Below are 13,054 nucleotides of genomic sequence, written 5' to 3'. Positions count from 1 at the left end.
TGTCACAGGCAGGAGAATGACACGGTCACAGCTGGCCTAGGCTGCGTGCTAAGACCCTGTCAGAATACCAAATTAAATAAGTGAATATATACAAGGAAGAAGAGAGGCAGGCAGGCATAGAGCTCCTACCAATAAGAGATACAACTCGAATAACAACACACATCTGATAAGCCAAAGAATAAACACCCATGAATCCAGGCAGCTACAAAGTCCCTGACCAAGAACTCGAGTTAATAAGCACAGGGAGAATGAGATGGCTCAGAGGAACTCCTGCGTTATGGACAGGCATGAACTACTGTGTGGGTGCTGGAAATCACACCTGGATCCTCTGCAGGAGCAACATGTGTTCCCAACTGCTAAGCCATCTCTCCAGCCTATCCAGCCCCTGAACCCCCCACCCCACCCCAATAGGACATTAAGAGAAAGATGGATAAGACTTCAAATGAGAGGCCAGCAAGAGGGCTTAGTCAGTAGAGGTGCTTGTGTCCAGACCTGACAGCCCAAGGTGCAGCTGCCATCCCACAAGAGCGGCAGCAAAGAACTTCCAAGGTTGTCCACTGACCTCTATAAGTATGCACATACTGGTAAGCTTACTACACACACACAAACATTTTCCAATTCAATTAAGAAGGCTGGCTAGACAGCTCAGCAATTAAGAGTGCATACTCAGTTCCCAGCAACCCCACCAGGCTGCTCACAATTGCCTGTAACTGCAGTTCCAGGGGACCTAACACTTCCTTCCAGACTCTACACACCTGCACATTCCCAAAGACTCACATGAAAATAAAAATAAAATAAATCTTTTTACAAAGTCCTTTTTTGTTTTGTTTTTCTTTTCTTTTTTTTTTTTTAAGATTATTTATTATTATTTAGATAGTATTCTGCCAGTATATGAGCCAACAGGCCAGAAGAAGGCACCAGATCTCATTGTAGATGGTTGTGAGCCACCATGTGGTTGCTGGAAATTGAACTCAAGATCTTTGGACGAAAAGCCAGTGCTCTTAACCTCTGAGTCATCTCTCCAGCCCTTGTTTTGTCTTTCAAGACAGGGTTTCTCTTGTAGCCTTGGCTGTCCTGGTTTCGCTTTGTAGACCAGGCTGGCCTTGTACTCAGAGATCCGCCTGCCTCTGCCTCCCAGTGCTGGGATTAAAGGCGTGCACCCAGCAAAAAGTCCTCTTCTTAAAAACACTTGCAGTGAACTCTACACTTAGCACTGCACTAATGCTGGCTGCTTAGAGAGAATGACTATATCATAGTTGAGAAAGAGTAACATTGGGAGAAGTAGACAAAGGTTATGTTACAATGCTGTGCTATCTTGAAACTCCTTTAAATCAAAAATATAAGAAATTAAAAGTGGAAAAATAATAAAGCCAGACAATATTTTCATTTGATGGGTTTCTTTTTTAATTTTTATGTATATGGGTGTTTTGCCTGCATATATGTCTGTGTACCATGTGCATGCAGGTATTCAGAGACATCAGATGTCCTGGGACTGGAGTTACAGTGACCATGAGCCACCACTTGGGAACTGGGAATGGAACACTGGTCCTTTGTAAGAGGAGCCAGTGCTGCTAACTGCCAGTCCATCTCTCCAGCCCGACTTGGTGTACTTGTCATCTTCCTGAGTATATATGCAATGTATGTTTGGGTACATGCTCATCAGTATCTGTGGTGCATATGTGGAGGTCAGGACAACCTTGGGTAGCATTTCTCACCTTCCAGCTTGTTTGAGACAAGGTCTGACTGTTGTCCAGACTCGCTGGCCCAAAGCGTCTGCCTCTAACTCCCAGTTCAACAATGGCATGCTGGGATGGAGATGCAGTGCTTGCCCTGAGAGTCCTTCACCCACGGAACCACCTAAACAGCCTTGACCTGATACTGTCTTTAAGTTCCCAGTACATCTCATGCGCCAGGCACAGTGGCAGTGTCGGGCATGTACAATTAAGCAGACAGGTGACAACATTCACCAGAACAACTGAAGCGTAAATAACCACCACACCTTTTTCCCTTTGGCTTTATCCTTCATTATTACATCTCCAGGTTTAACACTGCTTTCTTCCTCTTCCTCTTCTTCCTCTGGAAAATCAGGAGGGCAGCCATACAGCTCTATTTCTCTTTTCAGCTTGTCAGCACATGCCTATAGCACAACGTTAGAGAGAGCCAAGTTCAGACCCCAAGGAAATAATACTGCTCCCAAAACCAACTAAATTTGGCTTTCCAAAATTTTGTTCAATGTCCATACATACATTCCATTACATATATATCACCACAGAAAACACAAATGATACAAATCACATACCTCAAAATCCACTGATATAGTTTGTATTTTATTCAGTATCTACAGTACTCAGGGTTAGGGTTAGCATACTGTTGCAGTACACAGTAGAAATGCAAAGATACATAAAACACAGTATGCCATTTTGATCTATATGAGTTCCAGAACAGCTACAGTCACAAAGACCCTGTCTTAGTGGGGGGAAAAAAGTTTTTCAAATCTAGTTTTCTGATCCATTTTAATTGAGAATTACCTCTAAAATAAGCTTTTGTTTTGTTTTGTTTTTGAGAGAATCTCACTATGTAGATCTGGCTGGCCTGTAACTCACTCTGTAAACTAGTAGAGTAGGCTGACTGCAAACTCAGAGCTCCCCCCTGCCTCTGCTTCCTGAGTGCTAGGATTGTTTGCTTTTTTGAGACAGGGTCTCACTACACAGACTTGACTGACTTGGAAGTCTCTGTGTAGATCATGCTGGCCTCAGACTCGCAGATGTCCATCAGTACTTACCTCTTGAATGCTGAGGTTAAAAATGTGCATGACCATGCACCGGCAACAAACGAAGACATGACCTTTGCAAATATGATCAAACTATGATGTGTATTATTTGCTTGGTCTGTGTATACAAACGTATACATCATTGTACATTTTACTTGTTAGAAATTACCCAATTCCAATAGATATGAAAATATAAATTATTCAAAACACATTAGAAATAACATAGAAATCACTTGTGCATTACTGTGTGTTTTGTGTTTTTCCTTTTCCCTGAAACAGGGTCTCACAGTGTAGTGCAGATTGGTTCACACTTTCAGTCCTCTGCATCAGCCTCTGAAGAACCGGGACTACTGCCCTGATGCACCTGGCTAATGTACACTTTTCCTTAAACCCTTCCTCAAATATTTTGTGTGAGCACATGCATGAGCATACGTGAGGAAGTCTGTCAGACCTGGCTTCTACCTTGAGGCAGGGTCTCTTGTCCACTGCTCCATAAGGCAGGCTAGCTGACCCTGGGCTTCCGGCCATCGTCCAGTTCCCCCTCCTGGTGGAGCACACTGAGATTACACATTTGCCTGCTCTACTGTGTCTGGGTTTTAGGTGGACTCTGGAACTCCAAACCATGAAGCCACCTCTCTAGTGCTTCAGGTTAATTTTCACTATAGCAAATTCAACTCATTTCACAGAACATTTTAATGTAATATGGCACAATGTGAAAACCCAATTCCTAGACCACATCGGGTATTACTATTAATCTGGCCTAAAGAGTGGAATCAATGGTCTAAGCAATCTTACCTTAATAGGCATCCCGGTACAGTGTAATCCAAAGGGAAACAGACAGATTTTCCCTTTTAACCTCTGGTATCCTACTGCAAACTACAGGAAGAAAATCAAGTTTCAATTATAAATATAGATGATACATGTACAAAAAAAAAATGCTAACTTTTAACAATAGCACTAATTTCTCTCTTCCCAGCTTTAGAACTTTAGATATTCTGTCAGTGCAAAATTCGAGTATACTTTTTTTATAGTTTTTCACTAACACAGAAATTCTGAACATGCACGCGTCTAGAATTCTGAACAAAAATGCATACAAATAAAACTATAAAATTCAAACAATCAAAATTATTCTTTAAAAGTAATTCCTTTAGTAGGAAATAAATTTTAAACACAGAATTTTCTTTAACCTGGTATTTATTATAGACTCTTATATTTATTTATTATAGACATCTTAATAAACACAAGAATTTTACCTCACACTTGGATAAGGAAAACGTGTGTCCCAAATGAAGGCGTCCATTCATGTATGGATATGGGAAGGTGACAAAGTATTTGCCCTTGCTGAAAAATAGTCATGTAAAAAAGAGAGTACAAAAAAGAAAATGTTAAATTTCTTCCACAATAAACAATGGGATGGAAAGGATGCTTGGTTATGTAAGTGTTCTGTTTAAAGTCTAGTTATTTAAGGAGCTGGGGAGATGTTCACTGTTTACGAGGACCCAGGCTTGGTTCCCAGCACCCACATGACAACTAAACTGATTTGTGACTCTTCTGAAGTCTGCAGGCCTTGCAACTCACGGGACACTCATATACTGGCAAAACAGCGCATGTACATACCTTTTAAAAACAAAATAAAGGCTGGTTCTGGTGGCGCAGGCCGGTAGGATTTGCTGAAGGAGGCAGAGGCAGGAGGATCTGGAGTTCAAGGCCAGCCTGGGATACACATTTTAGAAAAAAAATAAAAAATAAAAAAATAAAGGCTGGGCGCAGTGGTGCACGCCTATAATCCCAGCACTTAGGAAGGCAGAGGCAGGTAGATCTTTGAGAGTTTGAGGCCAGCCTGGTCTACAAAGTTGAGTCCAGTACAGCCAAGGCTACACAGAGAAACCTTGTCTCGAAGAACAAACCAAAACAAAATCTTTAAATCTGTATGGGCTATCAAGATGGCTCAGCAGACAAAGGCTCAAAGTCAATCCTCGGAACACATGGTAGCAAAGAACTGACTACTCCAAGTTGTCCTCTGTAACACGCAACACACACATACACACACACACACATACACACACACACACACACACACACACACACACACACGCATCTTTTTTTAAAATCTTAATATGAACCAATTCTAGGAAATCTGTAGAGAGAGACTGACCTGACTACACAGTGGAAGTCAGCTCCTTCAGCCCACTTCAGACACTGGCTACACCTCCCTCATCCTGGGCAGGTAGCGCGAGGCTCTTCACAGACTCACCTGCTCTGCTTCTGCTTCTCCACGGGAGATGCATTGACCTGGAACACTTTCTCAGCTTCCCACTTCTGCTGGACTTCTTTCTCAATCTTCTTCAAGAAGTCGACTTTGGCTGTTCCTTTTCTCTCCTATTGAATACAGAAAGACAGAATGGTGTGCTTTAAAAAATAAGAGCCAGGGATGCTACCACATGCCTGTAGCCCCAGCACCTGGGAGTTGGAAGCCAAAGGATCAAAACTTCAAGTTCACTCTCAGCCACACAGCAAGTTAAAGGCCAGCCTAGGCTACATAAGATCCTGTGTGAAAAACTAAGAGGAAAAAAAAAGTTAGGTTTACAAAGAACTGAGCTGTTCACTGACAGCTCAAAGTCCCCATGCCTATTTAAAATGTAATTTTTTAAAAAAAAGATTTATTTATTATGTGCTCTGTACAGTGCTCTGCCTGCATGTACACCTGCATGCTAGAAAAGGGCATCAGATCACATTATAGGTGGTTGTGAGCCACCATGTGGTTGCTGGAATTGAACTCAGGACCTCTGGAAGAGCAGTCAGTGTTCTTAACCTCTGAGCCATCTATCTCTCCAGCCTTTAAAATGCACATTTAACAAGATCAAAAAGCAGGTATTGAGCCACGCAGTTATTAATCCAAGAACTCAGAAGGCAGAGGCAAGCTGACCTCTGTTGAGTTCAAGGCCAGCCTGGTCCACATAGTGAGTTCCAGGACAGCCAGGGTGGTTACACAAAGAGACCCTGTCTCAGGAGAAGAAGAAAGAAAAATAAGAATCCGTGTCTCAATAAACCAAAATAGTATACTAGACTCACAACAACAAACTAGGGGAAAGGGACAGACTGCTGTCACTATTATAAAGTAGCTATGTATGAGGAAATAGATGTTCACCTGATCACAATGTATGCATGCAATAAGACACCATATGGTGCTTCATTAATATACAGAAATCTAGAAATCAAGTAAGACGGTGTTTTAATTGAAAAAAAAAAAACAGGCAAGAGATAATATTCAAGTTGTGTTTAGCATCTCCACCAAACACTTTTTACCTAATCTGTGGGCTCAACTTTCAGAGTACATCATGACTTAAATCACGTCATTTAACAGGGCGTGACCCAGAGGATGTTCAAGAAAGTTCGGCTTGTACAGAAAAAGAATATTAGAGTTATTATCCATCTACTTCAAATCAATATGTAAAAATGTTGAAATATCTTTTTAAAAATAAATACAAGCACACACTTATAATCCTAGCACTCAGCAGGAGGCTGAGGCAGGAGGATCACCTTGAGTTTGAGGCCAGCCTTAGCTATGTGGCACAGTGCAGAACAGCTAGTGTTACAAAGAGAGACATTATCCCAGATAGACAGACAGACTAACAGATGGACAGATGGACAAAATTAGACACTGTAATTTAATACTGTCACTATAATGTTCCTATCTAATTAGACCATATGAATACTTCAAAGTATTGATGAAAGTAAGTCACTTCTACCTGGCTCCTAAATTGCAATTAAGGGCAACTTATTTTAAGGCTTGTAAAAATGTTAACAGTATCTCTTATTATCAAGAGGAAAAAAAAAAACCTGATTTTTGAGGCCAAATTATGCACTAACATTTGCGCCAGGTTTTGCTTTCAGGACTACCTGGCACAGGGAGGATATATTTAAAGCATATTGTTAGGTCCTGCTGCAGGGCGTGGCCAGCATAGCCGGCCCTCTACCTAGGGGCGGGGCTTCCCCTCTCCCAGAGATTCACTATGTAAAGCAGACATTTTGGTTTCACTGGCCTCTTTTGCCCCGTTTTGCCCACCTCCCTGCCCTCTCTTTCCCTTCCCCTACCCATCCAGTGCCGAGGCCAATAAACTTGCATTTATATATTATAGCTTTGTCGCCAAGTAGTTCATTCCAATTATTTAATCAATCACATATGTTATTCTACTCAGGATGCACTAGTTGCACACTCCTAGTTGTGACAATTGTGTCTCCAGGCCAGACCTGGTGACAAAGAACTACTTGGGAGACTAAGGCACAAAGGACAGCAAGTTCCAGGCCTGTGCGGGATATAGAGCAAGTTCAAGGACAGCTGAGCAACTCAGCAAGTCTGCATCACAAATTTAAAAAAAAAAAATCAAGAAAAGGGGGAGGTGGAAAACTGGCCCAGGTGTTAAGGGCACTGATTCCTTTTCCAGAGGACCTGAGTTCAGTTCCCAGCACCACATGGCAGCTCACAGCAACCTGTTAACTCCAGTTCCGTGGCGCCAACATCTCCCTCTGGCCTCCATGGGCAGCAGACACATACATAGTGCGGACAAACATACAGGCAACATCCCGTACATATAAAGTAATAAGATAAAGAACTTTAAATTTTAAAATAATCAAGATGAGGGCTGGAGATACAGCTCTGTAGCGGATTCTTAGCTTCATAAGCATAACAAAGTGGATTCCATCCCCAGCAATAAAAAGGTCTCTGCATAGCAGCAAAGGTCCTCCAGGAGATAGCCAACCCCCACCCCAAAAGAATCACTGAAACGGGTAATAGATTGTTTCTTTTTTTTTTTTTTTTTGACAGTTTCTCTGTGTAGCCTGCCTCTGCCTCCTGAGTGCTGGGATTAAAGGCGTGCACCACCACACCCAGCTAATAAATTATTTCTTATTCAAAGTATCCTACAATTCTTAGTTTTTAGGTTTTTTTCTTCTTCTTCTTCTTTGTGGTTTGGGTTTTCTGTTGTTGTTTTGGTTTGGAAAGGAGGTCTCACTATGAGGCCCTGGCTGTCCTAGAAGTCACTATGCAGGCCAGCCTGCCCTCAAACTCTGCCATGTTGGGACTGAGGTGTGTGGCACCATGCCCTAGCATCCTACAGTTACTAGGACACCTTTCTAAACATAGTGAGTTTCAAGCCCACCTGGCCTACAGAAGACTAAGTCAAAAAAGATAAAAAATAAAAAATAAAATTCTACCTGCCAAAATTCTTCAATCCTATAGGGGCTGTCTACTGATCTGGATTCCCTTTTCAGCAATCCTCAGCCTGCCAGCCTACCCACTCCTCCGTGTTCATAGCATCTCCACATCCACCTGTGCAATCATTTCCGGGTCTAGTTACTCTTCCGTCACTGTTCTCACCTGGAAATACCCTTCCCAGTCATCTGGGCTCCTCCACCTGGGTAGGCGGACGAGAGAGGAGGGAACAGCGCTTGTTTCTAAACTCGCGACCACCACGTTCAAGAGGCTCTAAATTCTGAAAGCCAGGTGCTCCTTCCTGCTAAGCTATTTAATTCCCCCCCCCAAAACCCCCCAGTACTGAAGACTGAATCCAGGGCCTTGATCATGCTTGATAAAAACTCTACCACTGAGCTATCTCCCCGTCCCTTTTCACTTTTTATTTTGAGTCTTGCCAAATTATTCGAGTTGGCTTTGAATTCATTCTGTAGCCTAGGCAAGCCTTTAACGTTCAGTTCTCTCGTCTCAGTCTACAAAACAGCTGAGACTACTAGGCCTGTGTCAGCGGGTCAGCTGCTTAAGTTTAAATTAAGGCTGTATTTAAAAGTCAGTACTTCAGAGGCACCAGACACACTCACAGTGAGATGCCCGATTGTTGCTGATGTTGAAACAGTACACATTCTTCTCTACCTCTATTTTTTATTAAAAACATGATGAAATTCCGTATTCGGAAATCAAATAGTCAATGTACAGAGCAGACACTAAGTTCCTGGCTCAACTATCGAGAAAAGCAAATGTTTCTCCAGGAAAGCTCTGCCTCTAAGCGAGGGAAAGGCGTCTTTCAGAAAGGGATGCTACCCTTCTCGGCGACAGGCAGCATGTGGAGATCCCCGGAGTTCCAGGGCCCGAACCTAAGGACGCTCTTTCCGCCCAAACTCACCGCCATGGCGCCGCCCAAACGACTCAAGATCTAGCTCAGTGGCCCCAGTGATTTCCTTAGGGAAGTGGGTCCAACTTTTTGCTCCCACTCGTGGAAACCTTGCTTTCCAGGATACCAAAGCACACACTTCACACTCGCTGAGGCAATCGCACAGCTCACTGACTACAGCCGGGTGCATCTCGCGGGCAGCAGGGAGTTGTAGTTCCCAGACCATGAGTACTGAAGTCCAACAGGAGCCTGTGGACTACAATTCCCAGAAGACAACGGTAATACCGGAAGTCATATGTAGCCATAGGCCTACTCCCCGGTGACACCGGCAGTGATGTCACCTGTACGTTGAACTACAAGATCCGTGATGCAGTTCGGGATGCACTTGCGTCCTAAAGGAGGTGGGATTAGGAGCTTGGACCTTCTCACCCGGTGGAGCAGTCCTTCTGTCAGGGTGCCAGAATGCAGAATTGATTTCTATTCAGTGAGTGAGGTGCTAATTATTCTTGTCATTGTGCACATGTATTTATTACTACCGGTGACATTCAAAAGCTCAGCATGGAGACATTTAATAGCACTTACCAAACAATCTGCACCTTTAGGCGAGAGATCAGAAAACTTACCTTGTTTCCCAGGCTCAGACCACGCCCAAGCCACATTTCAAGTATTCATCCGTCTATGTAACTATATTGGTTGGATGTAAATATGCTAAAATACTCTGTCAGCACAAAAATACCCTATTGGACAGACCTAATGATAGATGGGTTTTACTCTGTAGTGTTCAGATTAATATCCACTAATCCAGTAAACAGTAAGCATCTACAAAGCACTTTAAGAGAGGCAAACAGCTCAAACATGTGGCTGCCAACAGTACTTAAGAATTTTTTTCACAAGTAGTTGTAGAAAAACATAAAATTTAATGACGGCATAATACATGCCTGGTGTATGATATGAGCGCAAAAAAAAAAAAATGTTGGATGAAAAAGAAAAGGAGCCGGGCGTGGTGGCACACGCCTTTAATCCCAGCACTTGGGAGGCAGAGGCAGGCGTATCGCTGTGAGTTCGAGGCCAGCCTGGTCTACAAAGTGAGTCCAGGACAGCCAAGGCTACACAGAGAGATTCTGTCTCGGAAAAAAAAAAAGGAAAAAGAAAAAGAAAAAGAAAAAGAAAAGGAGCCTTAAGCTACAAAGAAGAAAGCTCTGGTTTTCTCAAATAGGGGCTCTGCACACATAAATAGACTCCATCATTTTCCACACCTTCTTGTAACTAGCAACAGTTTAGAAATCACATCCTAACACTCCACATCTGGGTTAAATGTCTCCTATCTATTCCCTGAAGTGCTCTGTTCTTTCTCCCCCCTTTAGAAGTAGAAATAAAATAAAATAAAAACAAAAAACCTAACTAAACGTAATTGCCTGTTTATCACCAGACTTCAAGCTGTATGATAGTAGGACTATGCCTAGCAGTATCTGGCATATGGTAGGTACTTTATAATAGTTTTGAATGAGTGAGAGAATCTCATAACTGATGTCGTAGTTTCCTGTTATAATTGTAACCTAGCGTGTACTATTTGTCATCACAAATCACATTGGTAATTGAAATCTCTCATGTAGCAAATACTTAAGCTCTTCCCATGAACTTGACAGAACTAGAACACGGTGGGGAATAAAACAGACATAGTTGCTGTCTTGTAGAGCAGGTCATTTAACGGACATGAGACATCACAGCAGAAAGTAAGCATGTGCGGGCTGGGGAGAAGGCTCAGCAGTTATGAACACAGCTTGTTCTAGTCGGAGAACCAAAGAACCCGAGTTGGATTCCCAGTGTCCACGAGGCTCTTCATAAGAATCTCTAAGACCGGTTTCAGTGGATACAATCTCTCAGAAATCCAGGGGGTTAGGGGTGGGGAAAGGATGTACAGAAATGGAACCAAAAAAAAAAAAAAAAGAAAGAAAGAAAGTGTGTGCTTTGGCATCTATAAACTATGCAAAACTACCTTCGTGCCTCCAAATTCATCCTTATTTCCCATTTAAATGACTGAAATCTATCTTTCTAAAGGGGATTAGGGTTAAGCGCTTGCTTAGCATACGCCCTGTCCCAGGTCTCATCCGTAGCTTCACAAAAGAGATCATTTGGATTCTGTTCACCCAGCAACATTCACCTAGCATCTTTTACATACATGGCACCCTCCTCATGGCTGGAGAGACCCTTAAACAAAGACAGACATAGTTGTATCCTTCATGGAGAGTGGAGAGTAAAAGGGAAAGGCTGACATGAAATGGCAGGAGCCGTGAGAGCCCACTCAGGGAGGGGCATTAAGCAGCAAAGGAATGTGGTTCTATTTATGTGTTCTGAAGATCATTCTAAAGTAGAGTGGAAAAGAATAAGAGTTGAAAACAGGAAGCTATGACTGCTGTTCAGAAGTGATGGTATCTTTGACGATAGAAGCATCTGTTAAGAAGGAGAAAGAAATTAAGAAAATAAAGCGTGGAGAGGGGAGGAAGCCCTGGGCGAGTGGGTGATAAGAGTTGCCTCCCTCCCTCAAGGGTGAGGCCTGAAGGGATAATAAAGCCTTCCTCGTCCGTGTGCAGATGTTGATAGTGTGTGCAGAGAACACCCACCATAACTTCCTCCCCGCCCCCTTGGAAATTTACTGTCTAAAGCCTGCTTCCCTACAGAGATTACCTACAAGATTAGCTAAACCTGCCTCCATGTTCAGCTGTGTATAATATGTAATAAACATGGTAAATTATGCTTCGTGTCTTCATCAGAGGAGCCCAGCATGCCCAAGCCCAGGTCGTGTGTGTGTGTGTGTGTGTGTGTGTGTGTGTGTGTGTGTGTGTGTGTGTCTGTTTTCTTCATTCCTTGGCTACTTACAGTCAGGCCAAGTCCCCAGGAACCAAGTGAGGTCTCACAATAAAAGAGCTGAGGATAAGCCGGGCATGGTGGTGCACGCCTATAATCCCAGCACTCGGGAGGCAGAGGCAGGTGGATCGTTGTGAGTTCGAGGCCAGCCTGGTCTACAAAGTGGGTCCAGGACAGCCAAGGCTACACAGAGAAACCCTGTCTCAAAAAACCAAAAAAAAAAAAAAAAAGAGCTGAGGATATGGCTCAATGACCAAGAGAATTTGCATATTTATTTTTTGTTTGTTCATTTTTGAGACAGGGTCTTTCTGTGTGGACTTTGCTGTCCTGGAACTTACTCTGTAAACTAGGCTGGCCTTCAACTCATAAAGATCCTCCTGCCTCTATCTCCTGAATGCTGGGATTAAAGGCATGTGCCACCACCACACTGCTTTTTTGTTTTGTTTTGTTTCAGTTTTTATTTTTTTGGTTTTTGGGTTTTGTTTTGTTTTGTTTTGTTTTGTTTTGTTTTGTAGACAGGATTTCTTTATGTAGTCCTTACTATCCTGAGCTCTCTGTGTAGACCAGACTGGCCTCAAGCTCACTGAGATCATCCTGCCTCTGCCTCCTGAGTGCTGGGATTAAAGGTGTGCATGACAACACTAAGAATTTTTTTTTTTTTGGCCAGGGGGCAGGTGTTGGGGGTGGGGGGCCTCAAGCTCACTGAGATCATCCTGCCTCTGCCTCCTGAGTGCTGGGATTAAAGGTGTGCATGACGACACTAAGAATTTTTTTTTTTTTGGCCAGGGGGCAGGTGTTGGGGGTGGGGGGAAGACAGAGTACTTGCTACTCTTGCAGAGCACCAGGGTCCAGTTCCCAGTACCTATATGATGGCTCGCAACTATCCGTAACCCCAATTCTAGAAAAATCAAACACCCTCTTCTGGTCTCTAAGGGCACCAGGCATGTATATGATACACAAACATATGTTCAAGCAAACATCCATACACATCAAATAAAAAAATTAAAGAAAATTTAAATATTAGTGAGTAGTAATATGACTTTTTGACTGGGAATTATTAATTCCTTGCTAGGTCATATGGCCTACCCTCTATCTGTAAAAGCTCTCCAGCTACAAGTTAAACAGATCAAAGTCATCATTTCCAGAGGGCACAACTAACTACTCTTTAAAGGTAATAATAACACGTACCTCATCGGGTTGCTATGAGGATGAAAGAAGTGATGCGTTCATGGACCCTATTTCTGTATGGACATGTGTCTGTAAGCACTTTAAAATGTTAGCTATTTATGGCATTAGG

General features: G+C 42.9%; 1 protein-coding gene across 1 annotated transcript in view; it reads right to left on the bottom strand.

Annotated features, from left to right (window-relative positions):
- Positions 1–9,098, bottom strand: part of LARS1 (leucyl-tRNA synthetase 1) — a 57,484-nt gene extending 48,386 nt beyond the window's left edge. The window contains exons 1-5 of the mRNA XM_084778191.1: positions 8,905–9,098; positions 5,025–5,149; positions 4,024–4,111; positions 3,566–3,646; positions 2,000–2,137 (exon numbers count right to left, since the gene is read on the bottom strand). Coding sequence (XP_084634317.1) covers positions 2,000–2,137; positions 3,566–3,646; positions 4,024–4,111; positions 5,025–5,149; positions 8,905–8,910 — 438 coding nt within the window. The 5' untranslated portion in view covers positions 8,911–9,098. The remainder of the gene's footprint in view (positions 1–1,999; positions 2,138–3,565; positions 3,647–4,023; positions 4,112–5,024; positions 5,150–8,904) is intronic.
- Positions 9,099–13,054: the final 3,956 nt, after the last annotated feature.

The sequence above is a fragment of the Acomys minous genome, assembly GCF_964271855.1.
Source record: "Acomys minous genome assembly, chromosome: 4".
NCBI lineage: Eukaryota > Metazoa > Chordata > Mammalia > Rodentia > Muridae > Acomys > Acomys minous.
This window is presented reverse-complemented; position numbering and strand designations above follow the sequence as displayed.